The 19,575-nt window shown below is 31.1% G+C and overlaps 1 protein-coding gene across 1 annotated transcript; it reads right to left on the bottom strand.

Annotated features, from left to right (window-relative positions):
- Positions 1-2,133: 2,133 nt before the first annotated feature.
- LOC139520878 (CDK2-associated and cullin domain-containing protein 1-like) lies at positions 2,134-19,503 on the bottom strand. The gene is made up of 9 exons (XM_071313901.1): positions 19,299-19,503; positions 16,969-17,095; positions 16,059-16,167; positions 15,056-15,154; positions 13,994-14,096; positions 13,496-13,585; positions 11,546-11,687; positions 6,337-6,431; positions 2,134-5,557 (listed from the first exon to the last, which is right to left on the bottom strand). The coding sequence occupies exons 1-8, from the start codon at positions 19,402-19,404 to the stop codon at positions 6,380-6,382; spliced, it is 828 nt and encodes a 275-aa protein (XP_071170002.1). The 5' UTR covers positions 19,405-19,503; the 3' UTR covers positions 2,134-5,557; positions 6,337-6,379.
- Positions 19,504-19,575: the final 72 nt, after the last annotated feature.

Below are 19,575 nucleotides of genomic sequence, written 5' to 3' on the forward strand. Positions count from 1 at the left end.
TCTTGATTTGATGGTTGGGTCACCGGACACATTTTTTAAACTAGATAACCCAAAGATGATTGTTGCCCAGGTTGGATTAATTTGGCCCAGTAGTTTCAGAGGAGAAAATTTTTGTAAAAGATCACTAAGATTTACGAAATATGGTTAAAAATTGACTATAAAGGGCAATAACTCCTAAAGGGGTCAACTGACCATTTCAGTCACTTTGACTTATTTGTAAATCTTACTTTGCTGAACATTATTGCTGTTTACAGTTTATCTCTATCTATAATAATATTCTAGATAATAACCAAAAACAGCAAAATTTCCTTAAAATTACCCATTCAGGGGCAGCAACCCAACAACGGGTTGTTCGATATATCTGAAAATTTCAAGGCAGATAGATCTTTACCTGATAAACAATTAAACCCCTTGTCAGATTTGCTCTAAATGCTTTGGTTTTTGAGTTATAAGCCAAAAACTGCATTTTACCCCTATGTTCTATTTTTAGCTGTGGCAGCCATCTTGATTTGATGATCGGGTCACCGGACACATTTTTTAAACTAGATACCCCAAAGATGATTGTGGCTAAGTTTGGATTAATTTGGCCCAGTAGTTTCAGAGGAGAAGATTTTTGTAAAAGATAACTACGATTTACGAAAAATGGTTAAAAATTGACTATAAAGGGCAATTACTCCTAAAGGGGTCAACTGACCATTTCAGTCACTATGACTTATTTGTAAATCTTACTTTGCTGAACATTATTGCTGTTTACAGTTTATCTCTATCTATAATAATATTCAAGATAATAACCAAAAACAGCAAAATTTCCTTAAAATTACCCATTCAGGGGCAACAACCCAACAACGGGTTGTTCGATATATCTGAAAATTTCAGGGCAGATAGATCTTGACGTGATAAACAATTTAACCCCGTCAGATTTGCTCTAAATGCTTTGGTTTTTGAGTTATAAGCCAATAACTGCATTTTACCCCTATGTTCTATTTTTAGCCATGGCGGCCATCTTGGTTGGTTGGCCAGGTCACGCCACACATTTTTTAAACTAAATACCCCAAAGATGATTGTGGCCAAGTTTGGATTAATTTGACCCAGTAGTTTGAGAGGAGAAGATTTTTGTAAAAGATAACTAATCTTTACGAAAAATGGTTAAAAATTGACTATAAAGGTCAATAATTCCTAGAGGGGTCAACTGACCATCTTGGTCATGTTGACTTATTTGTAGATCTTACTTTACTGAACATTATTGCTGTTTACAGTTTATCTCTATCTATAATAATATTCAAGATAATAACCAAAAACAGCAAAAAATCCATAAAATTACCAATTCAGGGGCAGCAACCCAACAACGGGTTGTTGGATTCATCTGAAAATTTCAGGGCAGATAGATCTTGACGTGATAAACAATTATAACCCTGTCAGATTTGCTCTAAATGCTTTGATTTTATAGTTATAAGCCAAAAACTGCATTTTACCCCTATGTTCTATTTTTAGCCATGGCGGCCATCTTGGTTGGTTGGTCGGGTTACGCCACACATTTTTTAAACAAGATACCCCAATGATGATTGTGGCCAAGTTTAGTTTAATTTGGCCCGGTTTTTTCAGAGGAGAAGACTTTTGTAAAAGTTAACGACAACGGACGACGTCGACAATGGACGACTGACGCCAAGTGATGAGAAAAGCTCACTTGGCCCTTTGGGCCAGGTGAGCTAAAAAATAAGAAAATAATGAGAAACCTATCAGATGTTAGATACCATTGAGTCCGAACAATTTTTGCCGGTGTGGTTTAATTTAGACACAGTCAGTGAAATAATATCTTTCTATGAAGCCTGAAAATTCATCTTCTTTCAAAGGTTAAATTGGACTTCCTATTAAATAAAGGGTCTACTTTATTCCTCATACGTACCAATTATCAGTTGTTCTGTTGATTTATACAGTAAAATGTCAGCTTTGAATCAAGGACCTTTTTATTCAGTGAGCTGACGGTCAAAGGAAGCACAAGATAAACATATATCTTATGTTACAAAACTTTCTCTTACAATTTAATGAAGACTTGAGCTAAAGAAAGACCAAGGAAATAGGATGTTAACTCCTTTAAACCTACAATAAATTTGAATATGATGCATAAATAACAAGTTTGTTTTTCTTCATAATTTATTTATCTCATGTTAATATATAACAATAACAATTTTCAAATACCATAACAATGTGTTTTTGTTATTTCTTATAGCATCAAGCCATTTCCATGCTTGGACAGTCACATCATAAAACTTATTCCATAACCTTTGTTACACTAAAAGTTACAATAAATGCCTAGATTTTCACATTCTACTTAGGAATAGGCAAACAATAGATTGAAAAAGACATATTTGAAAAAAATACATATACATTATGTCATACAGTTTGTTATAAGTATCTAGCTTTAGGTTTTCAATAAAGTAAAATAAAAGAACTAAAAAGAATTATCAAAAATACTGAAATAAAAGGAAAATTCGTAAATGAGGAAATCCATAAAACCTAGCATAATCAAATGTTTTTAAGACTTTATCAACCAATGGATAACAACTGTCATATTTCTGACTTGGTACAGAAATTTTCCAAAGAAAAGAGCATTCAAGGATTTTACTCTCAAGTGTCATTTTTAACATGGTCAAAAACATTTCTTTTACTCAGTAGTCATGCTATTGGATATTGCTCTTACATGTATTTGTTTTCGGCCATAAAACCTGTTGCCTTTAAGTCAAAACTAATAACACTCTTAAAATACTAGTATCCTCAGTTTGACATCTTCTTAATAATATTTGAATATACATGTATTAAACATATATATCCCTAAAACATAGTGTTAAAGTTATCTAAACAAAAAGGTTAATGTGAGTTTAACATAATAATGAAACTTTTATTAGAACAAATATGTAAAATGCCAATTTTATGTCAACTATGTTTGTTTTACATGTCTTTGAAACCTCAGTGACATCACTAATGATATTTCTACACACAAAAGGGGCAAAACTATGTCATTCTGACAATTGTTTTGGGAACATTTTTAAATATGATTTGAAAAAAACCCAACAATGTCCAACCAAAGGAAAAAATATGATAAGGCCTAAATTAAATATAAAAAATCAAAAAGTATTATATTATATAAATCTATTGAATAGACTCACAAGATATTACAATCTGTTAGATATCAGTACATTATTTCATGACTTGAAACATTTGCTTTAAGGTTTAAAACTGTTTTCTTCTTGAAGTTTTGTATTTAATACTAAGATATGAAACAAAGCCTTACCTACCAGATTTTCCTTCAGAATGTCTAATACAAAGATTTTTATGTTGAAAAAGTATATGTTTAGGTATCTTATATCTAATTTTGCGATAGAAAAAAATATGTGTAACAAGTTTATATGATTGCCAATTAGAAAACTGTTCAAATGAAGTCGATATAAACAACTAAAGGTTCCAGATCTATCTTCAACAATGAACAAAACCCAAACTATATACTATAGTCAGTATGTCAGATAGTAACATAAAATATAACACATCTGTTTTAAAGAGTACAGACTTTAATTCACATAAATTTAACAATATTTCCATAATATTTTTGAAAGATTTGCAGATCTTTAGAATTTCTAGAATTCTATTGACTAGATGGCTCTTATCATTTACTATCCTCTGAATGAATTTCTTTAATAATGCTGACACTCTTAAAGTACAATTATATGAAGAAAAATAGGAACACTAAACGTGAAATGAAGGTTATAATTCTTTAAACAAATTGTCACATGATTTTAAACTAACATAAATTTCCAGAACAGCAGAAAAAATGTAATAACAAAAAAAAAAAAAAAATACATGGTTCATTCAAAAAATAGTATCAAACTATACAATTGGTTTCATTTCTTAGTGTATGTAACTTACAAATTGTTTTTAATACGTTTTTAAAACAAGGTAAACATTGGCTTTTTAACACAACTGAACATTCATAATATATAATTTAAGGTGGTACCCAACACTTTCACTAAAATTAATTTGGCTCATTTAATTTTCATAAAATTTTGACAAAGCATTTACTTTGACCCTTGACAAAAATATAAAAATTTCAAAAAAATTGAACCAACTGTTTTATTAGAATAAAATACACTTGTTATATAGCAGTTTGACAAACACTTATTTTGATCATTGAGAAGCTTAATATTCCCTTGAAACACAATGTAATTAAAACGTTTAGAAGTTTTTAAGTTATCTCCCTGTAGTGTTAGGTACCACCTCAAGCTATGAAAAGAGTTTCTTGAAATTATAATGATTAGGAAATTATGGAATCAATGCATGCATGTAAATATACTAAACTAATTCCTTTGAGCACAAGTTTTTACAATTATTACTTATCCATAATGTATAATTGACAAAAAAATACTCCATTCTATGAAAACTTTTCATGCTAAATAATTTAATTAACAATCCACACAGAATTATGGAGCATGTGAAAAATAAACCATGCAATAAGCGTTTAATTTTTTATCTATATTTCATGAGTTTCTATTTGCTGATTTAACTCGGCAAAAAATAATTGAATTTTCCTTTGAAAGAAAATCCATGTACACATATTTTATAGTGAAACATAGCCATTCAAGTATATATACATGTAAACTCTGAAAATAATGAATATTCTTTTAAAACTTATTCAACTATTAATGTCAGGAGTGACAGGCAACTACTGTTTAAGAACTGTTTGTGATGGAACAGCTGACCACATAGAACACTCATTAATTTTAAGAAGCAAAACAACCTTGTTTTATGAGCATCCATGTATGATATTAATTTTCAATCTTTATAAACGATACATTATTATAATAAAAAATATTCACATATTCACAAGCATCAGATGTTAAAATTAATGTCATATTAAAAACTCTAAATATATCTGTACTTATATTAGGGTAAGTAATGCCCTTTAACATCAGGCGTCAAACAGTCATTTCGGCTACAGTTAGCTGCAAATTGGTTAAAATTTTACCGTGATTCTTCAGAGGTCTCAAATAATTATGGTTACCGTCATTTTTGGAAAAAAGTAATGTTATTCGTTAAAATCAGTTGATGTTTTTATCGTCTAAAAGAAAGTGTACATTTTATTGTTATACAACAAAAATTACCATTTATGTCATTTGGCAAGAACTGTTCTTCATCATGAAGGTACCCCACCCCCATTACGACCCTCTTATATATATGAGAAAAATAGCACACAAAGCTTTTAGTGACCATTAAGTTCAATTTTCATTAGGACACTAGTTTCTGTATTAAGTCCATGCACATAATAATATAAAGATTATAATAAACATTTCTTGTTATTGGTCACATTCACATTGAAGTTTTTCACTTTGTTCGAAATAGTATTTACATAATAACATGATTTTAAACATGCTGCATCCTGGGTCATGGTCATTTGTTGTTATAGGATTTCCAATCAATAATTATATAGTTCAGATATCGATGTCAAAAGTGTGTTATATGGTTGGATTTTTACAGAATGGTCACAGCACAAGCAATACGTCTAAAAGATCTGAAAAATAAAACCAATATAAATTTGATTACGATTAAACTGCAAGTGAAAATGTATGAATATGCAGAAGTTAAGAGTTCATGAGTTGCAATCTTCATAGATTTTAGAAGTAAAACACAGTAGCGATGTAGGCACAGTTTTTACCTGTTTAAGTGACTTGACTGTAAAAAGTTTGCTAACAATTAATGTAAAATGATTGGAAAATACCAAATATTTAGTCTGCTATCATCTTGACCTTTAACTAATAGATCCTTAAACAACAATGGTCTTTTTCACTGCAAATAACATGTAATGAAACCATGATTTGTAGTGACCTCATGAGGTCTTAAATGATATTGTCTGGAACAGGAACCTTTAAATTCTTGAAGAAATATATTCTTGACTCAAAATAAGGCTAAAATTTAAGTCAATGATTGCTCTGACACCTTTCGCCAAGTGATCTAAAAATCAAAAGTGGCCTCTCAATAAATATAGTAATAATTGGATGTATGGTTCAAAAGATATCACAGGTAAAAAATACTATTTGCCCAAATTCCAGTCTATCAAATGCTGCTGTAACCTTAAACTTTGACCCTGTGACCTTAAAATCAATGAGGGTCTATTTGACCTAAAGGCATATTAATCACCAAAGATATAGGGAGAGCTGATTTAACCTCAATAGATATTGTCAATAAACAAAGCTTTCCACAAAGTTTAAAAGCTATCAAAGGTCACAAACTGCTGCAACTAAATCTTCTAAGAGTAGAACGTACAGATATAAAATCTAATTGCACACTTACAAAATTGATCACAGATGAATGGATGTATATTTTGTATCCTTTATCACTTCACTGGTCCCTCTTCTTCTCTGTATCTTTTTCTCGTTGACTCACATCTATAATAAATAATAAAGTAGGATGAATACATCATGAAATATCTTTTTTACACAAGAAAATGCCTGTACTAAGTTAGAAATATGATAGTTGTCCATTCGTTTGATGTATTTGAGCTTTTGATTTTGCCATTTGATTAGGGACTTACCGCTTAGAATTTTCCTAGTTTGGTATTTTTGTGATTTTACTTTTCATTGTTCTACATAGTTCTTTCACAATCCAGCAATACATTTTTCACAAATTATATTTCTGTTTGTCCAGTTTACTGAGTGACCATCCAATTATGACAAAAACTTGTTCAAGACAAACATGTAAATACAGTAATAATTTCCATATCATTTCTCTGTCTCACTCAATAAAAATAAATATTGTTATTTTTAAAATTGCTGTGACTTGATTGTAAAAGAAGAGAAAAGAGGGACGAAAGATACCAAAGGGACAGTCAAACTCATAAATCTAAAACAAACTGACAACGCCATGGCTAAAAATGAAAAAGACAAACAGAAAAACAATAGTACACATGACACAACATAGAAAACTAAAGAATAAACAACACGAACCCCACCAAAAACTAGGGGTGATCTCAGGTGCTCCGGAAGGGTAAGCAGATCCTGCTCCACATGCGGCACCCGTCGTGTTGCTTGTAAGTGTTGCTCTCTTCATATTGCAGTTCATTCAAAATTCTAAACTTTCAATCTTTTTGATAAAATCAACCTATTTAACTAGTCAGAAATTTTAGCCAACTGCCATTGAAGATCCATAATCAATCATCAAAGTGTAGTTTTCTCTTAAACTTATTTAGCATCCTTTATGATGTAATCAGATAGAAAATTGTGGGAAATGGTATTTGTTTTCCTGATGTTGTAGGTAAAATATTTTGAACCAGATGCTCCGCAGGGCGTAGATTTATACAACCGCAGAGGTTGAACCCTGAACGGTTGGGGCAAGTATGGACACAACATTCAAGCTGGATTCAGCTCTAAATTTGGATTGTGATTAAATAGTTGACACAGCATAGGTTTCTGACACAGAATGAATGTGTTCTAATGAACTTTTTATTTTCTCTTAGAGCAATTCACTATGCTGTTGAATATTAATCCTCTCAAAACCAGATGCTCCGCAGGGCGTAGCTTTATACGACCGCAGAGGTTGAACCCTGAACGGTTGGGGCAAGTATGGACACAACATTCAAGCTGGATTCAGCTCTAAATTTGGATTGTGATTAAATAGTTGACACAGCATAGGTTTCTGACACAGAATGAATGTGTTCTAATGAACTTAAAATTTTTGTTTTCTCTTAGAGCAATTCACTATGCTGTTGAATATTAATCCTCTCAAAACAAGAATGTGTCCTCAGTACACGAATGCCCCACTCGCACTATCATTTTCCATGTTCAGTGGACCGTGAAATTGGGGTAAAAACTCTAATTTGGCATTAAAATTATAAAGATCATATCATAGGGGTTATGTGTACTAAGTTTGAAGTCGATTGGACTTAAACTTCATCAAAAACTACCTTGACCAAAAACTTTAACCTGAAGCGGGACAGACAGACGGACGGACGAACGGACGAACGAACGGACAGACGGACGGACGCACAGACCAGAAAACATAATGCCCCTCTACTATCGTAGGTGGGGCATAAAAATGTTTGAAGAAATTTTCTTTTTTATTTATGAAATTTCAAATGAGAAAAATTGAACCCAATATTTTTAATCACATCCCCCTTTCCCTTATTCCAAAACTAATCTCAATTAAAATTTCTAATGGAGTTTGCAACAATAACTACTCATTTAAATACATCATAAAATATTAAGATGTAAAAAAAACTGCTTGTTATCACTGAATGTTATTTATTTTAATTTATCAGTTGGTAGTAAAAAGTGAATGTACATTGTATATTGTATATAACAAAGATTTAAGTTGATTCTGGACAAAGAAAGATAACTCCAATTAAAAAAAATCTTGCTATTGCACAATATTTTGCAATTAGATATTTCTTGCTTACTATTCTGGACAAAGAAAGATAACTCTAATTAAAAAAAAATTAGCTATTTCACAATATTGTGCAATTAGATATTTCTTGCCATTGCGCAATACTGTGCAATTGAAAAGACTTGCTATTGCACAACACTTAATATAATAATTTTAGATCCTGATTTGGACCAACTTGAAAACTGGGCCCATAATAAAAAATCTAAGTACATTTTTGGATTCAGCATATCAAAGAACCCCAAGATTTCAATTTTTGTTGAAATCAGACTAAGTTTAATTTTGGACCCTTTGGACTTTAGTGTAGACCAATTTGAAAACAGGACCAAAAATGAAGAATCTACATACACAGTTAGATTTGGTATATCAAAGAACCCCATTTATTCAATTTTTGATGAAATCAAACAAAGTTTAATTTTGGACCCCGATTTGGACCAACTTGAAAACTGGGCCAATAATCAAGAATCTAAGTACATTTTTAGATTCAGCATATCAAAGAACCTAACTGATTCATTTTTTGTCAAAATCAAACTAAGTTTAATTTTGGACCCTTTGGACCTTAATGTAGACCAATTTGAAAACGGGACCAAAAGTTAAGAATCTACATACACAGTCATGACAGTTAGATTCGGCATATCAAAGAACCCCAATTATTCAATTTTGATGAAATCAAACAAAGTTTAATTTTGGACCCTTTGGGCCCCTTATTCTGTTGGGACCAAAACTCCCAAAATCAATACCAACCTTCCTTTTATGGTCATAAACCTTGTGTTTAAATTTCATAGATTTCTATTTACTTATACTAACGTTATGGTGCAAAAACCAAGAAAAATGCTTATTTGGGTCCCTTTTTGGCCCCTAATTCCTAAACTGTTGGGACCTAAACTCCCAAAATCAATACCAACCTTCCTTTTGTAGTCATTAACATTGTGTTTAAATTTCATTGATTTCTATATACTTAAACTAAAGTTATTGTGCGAAAACCAAGAATAATGCTTATTTGGGCCCTTTTTTGGCCCCTAATTCCTAAACTGTTGAAACCTAAACTTCCAAAATCAATCCCAACCGTTCTTTTGTGGTCATAAACCTTGTGTCAAAATTTCATAGATTTCTATTAACTTAAACTAAAGTTATAGTGCGAAAACCAAGAAAATGCTTATTTGGGCCCTTTTTGGCCCCTAATTCCTAAACTGTTGGGACCAAAACTCCCAAAATCAATACCAACCTTCCTTTTGTGGCCATAAACCTTGTGTTAAAATTTCATAGATTTCCATTCACTTTTACTAAAGTTAGAGTGCGAAAACTAAAAGTATTCGGACGACGACGACGACGACTACGCCGACGCCGACGCCAACGTGATAGCAATATACGACGAAAATTTTTTCAAATTTTGCGGTCGTATAAAAATGTTTGAAGAAATTTTCTTTTTATTTATGAAATTTCAAATGAGAAAATTGAACCCAATTTTTTTAATCACATCCCCCTTTCCCTTATTCCAAAACTAATCTCAATTAAAATTTCTAATGGAGTTTGCAACAATAACTTCTCATTTAAATACATCATAAAATATTAAGATGTAAAAAAAACTGCTTGTTATCACTGAATGGTAAAGATTATTTTAATTTATCAGTTGGTAGTAAAAAGTGAATATACATTGTATATTGTATAAAACAAAGATTTAAGTTGATTCTGAACAAAGAAAGATAACTCCAATTAAAAAAAATTCTTGCTATTGCACAATATTGTGTATTTAGATATTTCTTGCTTACTATTCTGGACAAAGAAAGATAACTCTAATTAAAAATAAAAAGCTATTTCACAATATTGTGCAATTAGATATTTCTTGACATTGCGCAATACTGTGCAATTGAAAAGACTTGCTATTGCACAATACTTAATATAATAATTTTAGATCCTGATTTGGACCAACTTGAAAACTGGGCCCATAATCAAAAATCTAAGTACATGTTTGGATTCAGCATATCAAAGAACCCCAAGATTTCAATTTTTGTTAAAATCAAACTAAGTCTAATTTTGGACCCTTTGGACCCCGATTTGAACCAACTTGAAAACTGGGCCAATAATCAAGAATCTAAGTACATTTTTAGATTCAGCATATCAAAGAACCCAACCCATTCATTTTTTGTCAAAATCAAACTAAGTTTAATTTTGGACCCTTTGGACCTTAATGTAGACCAATTTGAAAACGGGACCAAAAGTTAAGAATCTACATACACAGTTAGATTCGGCATATCACAGAACCCCAATTAATCAATTTTGATGAAATCAAACAAAGTTAAATTTTGGACCCTTTGGCCCCCTTATTCTGTTGGGACCAAAACTCCCAAAATCAATACCAACCTTCCTTTTATGGTCATAAACCTTGTGTTTAAATTTCATAGATTTCTATTTACTTATACTAACGTTATGGTGCGAAAACCAAGAAAAATGCTTATTTCGGTCCCTTTTTGGCCCCTAATTCCTAAACTGTTGGGACCTAAACTCCCAAAATCAATACCAACCTTCCTTTTGTGGTCATAAACATTGTATTTAAATTTCATTGATTTCTATTTACTTAAACTAAAGTTATTGTGCAAAAACCAAGAATAATGCTTATTTGGGCCCTTTTTTGGCCCCTAATTCCTAAACTGATGAAACCAAAACTTCCAAAATCAATCCCAACCTTTCTTTTGTGGTCATAAACCTTGTGTCAAAATTTCATAGATTTCTATTAACTTAAACTAAAGTTATAGTGCGAAAACCAAGAAAATGCTTATTTGGGCCCTTTTTGGCCCCTAATTCCTAAAATGTTGGGACCAACACTCCCAAAATCAATACCAACCTTCATTTTGTGGTCATAAACCTTGTGTTAAAATTTCAAAGATTTCTATTCACTTTTACTAAAGTTAGAGTGCGAAATCTAAAAGTATTCGGACGACGACAACGACGACGACGATGCCAACGTGATAGCAATATACGACGAAAATTTTTTCAAATTTTGCGGTCGTATAAAAATGTTAAACCTGAACACATTTCTGGGCAAATGCAAAAGTAAAAAATCTGATAAATTTATTTTCTTACTGTTGAGAACATCAATGTCATATTTTGCATACAACACACTTACGAATTAAAACCATCTAATTTTCTCATTTCAATTTGCATATTTTGTGTTTCTTCTATATATCTGTCTAATTCTGTTACTGATGTATGAGGTAGAACGTTTGGAATAAATCGCGAAAATAATTCAGGCTTTAATGTTGCATATTCTGAAAAAGATAAAACAGGCTTTTATATCAAACATCTTAAAATATACACAATTGGTCAAATAACAGGCATACTTGAATGGATGAAACATTTAAATTAAATGGCATTTTGAATTCATATAATAGTGAAGACATTTTTTTAGCTTGCTCTCTTTACATACAAGGCGACAAAAAGAAAATATGAAGTTTGATTCTATTTATCTAATGTTTCATAGAATTTAATTGTTTTATCAACTTTTGATATAAGATTATCTGCCATTCTCACATAACCATACTGATGTTGTTTGTTGTGCTGTGCCATATTTTTTCATGTTAGGCCAAATAAAATTAATTAGTAGATTTTCATCCAAATTTTTGAAAAAAATGGGCCGGGTGGGAGGATTTTATTTTTTAAATTTTATTTCATATGAAACCCTCGTCACGAGTTCTTCATACCGCGGGGTATATGCTAGTGGAAAACAAGCTTGTATAATGTATATACATGCTGTATATTAAAGGAAACCTACACTTTTTTTTAAACTCTTAAATAAAAATCCCTGATTGGCAACCACTGTTATACATGTAATTGCTGCTTTAAAACCTATTTATAGTATACATCAAAAAGAAGATAAATGCTCTCTTCAGTTGGACTATACCTACACCAAATTTATTTAGCGTTCTAAGCAATGGTTTTTAGTCCCCATAAAATCAATAAAATGTATTGGTACAATTGTATGCAACACAAGTATTACGAGTACAGAATAAAATGTAAACTCAGTGTTGAAAGTAATTATGATGTAAAACATGGACTTAACCTAAAAGTAGTTGTTGTTTAATGACTACATTGAGGGCATTGGGACAGTTACAGAGGGTGTTTGCTGTTTGTCAACAAAAACAACAGCCATGGGTAAATATAAGGGCTTGTTATAATATAATTAAAACACGTACCGCGCGCGTGTTTGTCGACTTTTTTCCTCAATATACGGTCATAAATCAAACAAGTTCGTGCTTGTGTCAATTTCTTTAATCCAGTCATGTTTTTTGTACCAATTTGTTTTACGATTCTTGCGCTTTGGATATCATTCACAGTCCAAATTTCCTGACACAAAGTCATTGTATAAATAAATAAAAAAAAAACACGGTTTTCGATTCACTTGTGACTACCGCAATTTGCGGTCAAGGACAAGGCGTTTTACTCATAACTCGAATATTTCATGCCCTTCTCGTTATCAATCTCTATTCTCGGTAGATGATGTTGTCATCATAGAGCAGCAGAATATGTCGACTTAATCATTTTCAATAGATTACTCGAAGAAATACAAAAACGATTTGAAACAAGAAGTTTTGAATGAAACGAAATTATCGATGGTTCCCTGTAACGGACATGAACCAAATCCGGAAATCGTATTTTTTTTTGTTAAATAAAAAAGATCGGGGCGGGACGATTTCAGAGGGGCGGGCGGGGATGAAAATCTAGCAATTAATTTTAATTGGCCTTATCTTTTTTGAAGTATCATTTCATAAACATGATAAATGCAAATAATTTCTATTTCAAGCATTTGCTTTTCTGTTTTGTTTTAAAAACTTATTTTCTACATAACAATTTATTAGCTTATTAATCTTTTTCTAAAGCTATACCATGTATGCTTATATAAATTTGGGACGATTACCCCTTTTTACATTATTTTTCTGATTTTTTTTCGTTGCTTGTGTACTTTATATTTGATTTATTTTTATAACTATTTTGATTGAAGTGCCACTGAAGAGTTGTATGTATACCAAAGGTGCCATTCTTAATTAGAAACATTGTATATGTTTGATGAGTATTTTACCTGGATTAATGGAATGAAGACTTTGTATTGTATTACACATCAAGGCTGGAGGAATTATAAAAGGTGTGTTACTGCTTTGTTCAAGGACAGCTGAAATATATCAATACATTAAATTTATACTCAAGAAAATAAGTTAATATGTAGGAAGGATTTTTTTAAATATGAAAATTTATGTCAAGGATTCTGTCATGAATAGAAAATTAATCCATCGAACTATGACATGCAACAAGAGTACACACGGTCAAATGAATACTTTACTGATCATGGTCAACTTGTATGTCTTTGAGATCAAGGTTTTACTATAGATGTCACATATACTTATCAATGATCCATGAAAAAAAATCAAGGTCAAAGGAACATTGCCAGACAGACATTTGTATGAATGATTATAAACTTCTTTTATCTACGTTTATTTATATATTATTATCACATATGAATTCAATCATCTAATAAAGTGTTATGATCTTATGATCCTAAATTTGATATGCATTTACTTACAAAATAAGTGTGCTAGGTGCTTTTCTAAAATGTGTTTTCGGAACAGTTTCTTTAATTCTGTATGTAAATTTGTTTTCAGTTTTGATTCTACATAATATCTATTCTGAAATGAGAAAACAAAATTTTTATTTGAATATGATACATTTATATTTAGAGTACTAAGATATATATATATAAGTTATCTATTAGATTCTTATTGTATGCATTTAATTGTTTCTTTATTCGGTACATCAAACACAATATTCAGAAAGGATTGTCTCCCCTTAACCAACTTTTTTTCTCGCATCAAATTTAAAAGATATTTTTAATGTTTGAAGAAAAGATATCATAATTCAGTTATTTTTTTTCATCAAAAACCAAAACACTTGAAAATTATAAATGAGACTCAATTGATTATTATGCAAATAATTGCTGTCATAGCGTAAAAGCTCAAAGCTTACTACAAGATTAATAAAGTCTGTAGCAGTGGCTTTAGAGTAAATATTTACTATATGTGTGACAAACATATGTGCATTATATGAACAGACACATGTAATAATATCAACAGACTTTTTTGGGGCCTTTATTGACAAAGAAATCTAACAAAAACTGTCATAATTTGACCAACAAATCTGTACAAACATTTAGACAACCATGGGGTACATCATTATATATATAACTTGGTGGGAAATAATATTGATAGATCACTAATACAGACCAAAAGGGCAATACTTTAGATGGACTACATGACAATATTAATAAATGTACAGACTTACAGAAAATAGATAATCAGTTCAAATAAGAGATCTCATGACAAATTAAAGAAGTTAACACCTATAAGTCATTCTAAGCAAAACTCATACCAGCTATAAAAGGCCCAGGAATGACAAATGTTAAACAATGTTTGAACATGCTCCTCCAACAGGCTTATACATTGAGCATATAGTCATCCTGCAAGAATACAGATTGGACATACATCTCAAGCAGGTTTATACATTGAGCATAAATCTCTAGCATGAATACACCTCAAACATGTTTACAAATTGAGCATGCACCTTGAGTATTCAGTTTAAGCTTTCTTACCATATAGTTAAATATTGGAACAATACCAGCTAATGCCTGTTGATATTGATTCCATACAGAATAATATTTCTCTAAAAATTGTCTCCCATCTTCTTTCTCCTGCAAGTATATATAACCCTGCATTTATTAATGATAGACAAATAATGTTCATGGTTATATATATATATAGATTCTACCATTGTATCAAGTGTGATGCAATATTCATCCACGCAAGACCATTAAATCTTCTAGGGATTAGAGAGTTTGTACTGAGATATCTCTGAATATAACCTGAACCCTCCATATATCATTTAAATTTTATCATATATTTCTGATCAATTTTTCAGATTAAAATAATTCCTTTTTATAACATGAATCATATTTAGTGATAACAAAAGCAATAGCAATACTTTATTTTCCCACACTGATTCTCATGCATTATTTAAAATAAAATGCTATTCCCAACCTGTCTATTTCATCGGATACATTAATGTTGAAAGCTTGAATAATTTCAAGACATTCATCTTTGTTTTTGGAAAGGAGTTAAATCTTTACAATTATATTGATTATTCATTTAACCTATTAACATTTAAGTATATAAAATATTTTTTTATCTTATAATCATCAATTCACGGACTACAATATGCGTGTCAGTGTTCTCCCCAGATATTTCATATAGCATACTGCTAATTAAGGAAATTTGAAATACCATCTTGTTTTTAAAAATTATAGCATCACATCAATAACACAATCTATTAGAAAATCCATTCAGATAGCATCACATTCAGAAATATCACATTACCATGATGCTAAAAGGCCCTGGGTGTAACATGATGTTACAGCAAATTAAAACAAGGATAAAATTTAATGCCCCCTCCGCTACGGCAAAGGGCATAAAAATGTCAGATACATGCTAAGAAATCTTACAAGTTGTAATACATGAGAATGAGTGTGGGGAAAATATAACTTGATGTGATCTAGGAAATCTTTATTTTTTACAGATGTCCCCCAAAATAATACATACCCATGCCTGGAATTCCTCATTCTTTCCTTCAAGATATTTTGACATGTACTGCATCAGATCTGAGTACAACCTTTCAGAAAATTGTTTACATACACATTTATATACACAACTGAAAAGAAGAAGAAACATGTCATTCCATCATGTATACAAAGTATAAAGCCATCAGTTTTGTTCTGAGTGTCATCTATAGTTATAGTGGTATAGTTTTGTGTTGTCATACAATTTGTATGTGGTTAATTTCTTTTGGTGAATATTTCTGTACTTGTTTTTTCTTGCTAGTCTGTATAAACAAATGTTTAGTATATCATATATAACACAAATGTATCACTATCATGTTCCATGTACCATAATTCCTTAAAAATTCTTAACCAAATACTTAACATTTTAAATTTACTGTGTGCTATTTTAATAAGTGTGTACCACTGACAATCCACAACAATGTGTGATAGATTAAAGCAAATCTGATACAAGTTGAGCAGTTTTAAATGAGTATCAAAATTTGAGTAAGTTACAGGAGTTTTAAGCACATTTCATTCGTCATGTTCATTTAGGCTACTAAAGAAAGAAATTCAAATTAAAATTTGTCTGCAATTATCTGGTCTCATTTCTGTACCTTGATATGATGAGTTAAAAGAGATATTTGGTAAAACTCAATGAAATAAAAAAAAAACCAACATAGTCTTCAACAAAAGACAAGTGCCTTTTCGTTATAGGTCAATGATTAAATTGAATCTTGAAATGCTAAAGCTAATTTTATAATATTTTGTCATTAATGTGACTATGACTATATATACCTTATACAATATTTAGTCAATCAATCTGTTTATGGGTTTTCATATGTATTGCTCAGCTATGAACATGATGAAAGAATTTTTAAATGCAAAAGTTAAAAATAATATATGTTATTTACCTGTACATTTGTTCATAAGATATAGGTATTCCTTGACCTGGTGCCATGGTCAGCAAATGATTTATTGCCTCCTCTAATTTTGGCCAATATTGAGATTCGTAATCACCAGGAGTCAAGGTCATCATCACTACAAAAATCAAATGAGTTCAATGTGAGAACTCATAAGTATGGAGCAAAGATCTTTTTGAGATTTCAGAGATAGGATAAATCAAAATTCTATTCTCAATCTTATTTCTCAGAAAACTCAGAGGTAGGTAATCTGAGAACTCAGATGTAAGGATAAGTTATATTACTTACCCACTATCTAATACACATGCTATTATCTCCTACTAAGTAGCATATTAATCTATTGCAATAAAACATCATAATATCTAATAAAATGTGTAGATTTAGCTAACAAAGTCCTTATATTTGTATAAAGTAACATTCGTTTAAAGTGGAAAATTGTTTTAACGTTGAATAAGCTACAATTAAAAAATGCTTGCTGGTCCCTCTCTGTGATTACCATTATATTACGCTGGTTCATTTCCCAATCAATCTGTCACCAAGGGAAGATAAATAAATCGATTTTCGTTCATAGTCTTTTTCAAAAATGATGAACGGTTCTTTATATTGGTATGTAATCATTTTAAACGTTTCAAATTTATGAAATTATATTCGTACATCAATGTTTTTGATACACCAATAACAAAAACTGAAATATATTGAATTGATACATTTTGTAATTATTCAAAATTATATCAGAAACCTAAACTTAATTATAAAATAATGAACCTGTTAAGGGGAGAGAATACTCGCATAACTTTTTCGAATTGGCACATAATACAACGAAATGTCACTCTTGCATACAAATGGCACATCAATATAATTAATTATCTGCGAAATCGTCCCCCACCTTCAATGATGATTCTAAATTATAAATATAACCAAAAGTTGTTAATCTATAGATAGTTAAGACTAATGAAAGCTAACCCAATGTAAAAATATTTCTTTGCAATTTTTTAAAACTTCCTTAGAAAAATACTCGAGCCACTTGACTTTCATAGCTCAAAATTAACGTTTTTACACAATATTTGAATAAAGAAGTTGAAGATTATTCGCTTCTCAAAGTGTAAGACGCAATAAAAATCGTATGCTTGCACCATCCTACCGAAATACGGTTTTAATTAAGTCCTGAACATTTCGACATTTCTTCGTATATTTTGAACAAAACCGGTTTTAACCAAATCACAAGTACGTGTTAAGATCCGACTAAATACCTATTTTCCTATATGGTCAGGTAAAGTTGCTATACTAAGTTCCAAAATTAACAAAAAATACTACTGTAAATTCAGAAATTATTGCACTGTTTTTATTATTACAGTTTAAAATGACAAAATCGCAATAATAAATGCACACAATAATTTCTGAATTTACAGTATTTTACATGTGACCCCCCCCCCCCCCTTTTTTTTTAACAAAAGACCTCATAACTCAAAAATAAAAAAGTATACAGATCTTTAGATTAATATAACTAAGAAGTGTGTAAAGTTTTAAGCAATAATTATCAATCATTAATGAGATAACATGTTTACATCTGATCATCAAGGGATATTTTTACTTAGGACCAACTCCCAGAGGGACAGATGGAGAGATGAACAAACAGTATAACTGCTATATGCTTCAGATCAAATATTGAAGGATGACAGACAACACATTGGTGACATTAGTCATCAACTTTGGGAAAACTTTATGCTATTTCATATTGGTTCCATCCTTGTAGATATAGAAGTCACATGATTGTTTGGTCAGCGATTCCAGTGCTCCATTTACAGCAGCCAGAGGAACTGTGCATATATAAACACATTTGATAACCAATCAGCTGTAGCAGTTGAGCTAATGAAGTACTTTTTTAGCATCATTCCGTAGACACCCTGCCTTGTAATGTAAACCTTGGGTGCTAAGTGAGATGTGGGATTGGCTTAATTGTTTTAAGCGTGACACATGAAAGTAAAATAATTTAATGTAAAAACCGGATACAAAGTCAGATGAGACACGTGAAATAACATGCGCTATTGTGGCAACGAAAAGCCGGATACAGGATTCTCATGACTAAACAATAAGCAAGATCCAGGATCAGACCCCCAAAAATTATCAGACCCACGCTACAGAGGTCCTGGGTTCGATTTATGTTTGAGACAATGAATTTAATAATGACATTCATGATCCCAGTTACAGTTGGTTGGTCATTTCAATAACGTCTTGTGGCAACAAATGATTGGAAAAATGTGTTTACATATGATATGAAAGTAATGGGTAAACACTTATTTTGAAGGGCGATGTAGACATACCCATACTACCAGGTCGCAGAAGTGGATGTTCTTCAGCTTGGGACACATTTTCTTTGCCTAGCTCTGGTTGTGTAGAGTCAGCCTCTGCATCCATAGGTTCATCCATCGTTAAAACTTGTGGCAAGATTTTCGTTTACTTTGCTTTTATTTTTCCCCGGAAGTCATTAAACTAATTGAAGAAAAATGTCGGTTGCGGAAAAGATCCTTTGGTCTTCCTAAATTTCAAACTTCGTATCCGTGAAGATTTTTCCTTAGACCATTTTTTAATCAATGCTTT

The sequence above is a fragment of the Mytilus edulis genome, chromosome 4 (assembly GCF_963676685.1).
Source record: "Mytilus edulis chromosome 4, xbMytEdul2.2, whole genome shotgun sequence".
Taxonomy (NCBI): domain Eukaryota; kingdom Metazoa; phylum Mollusca; class Bivalvia; order Mytilida; family Mytilidae; genus Mytilus; species Mytilus edulis.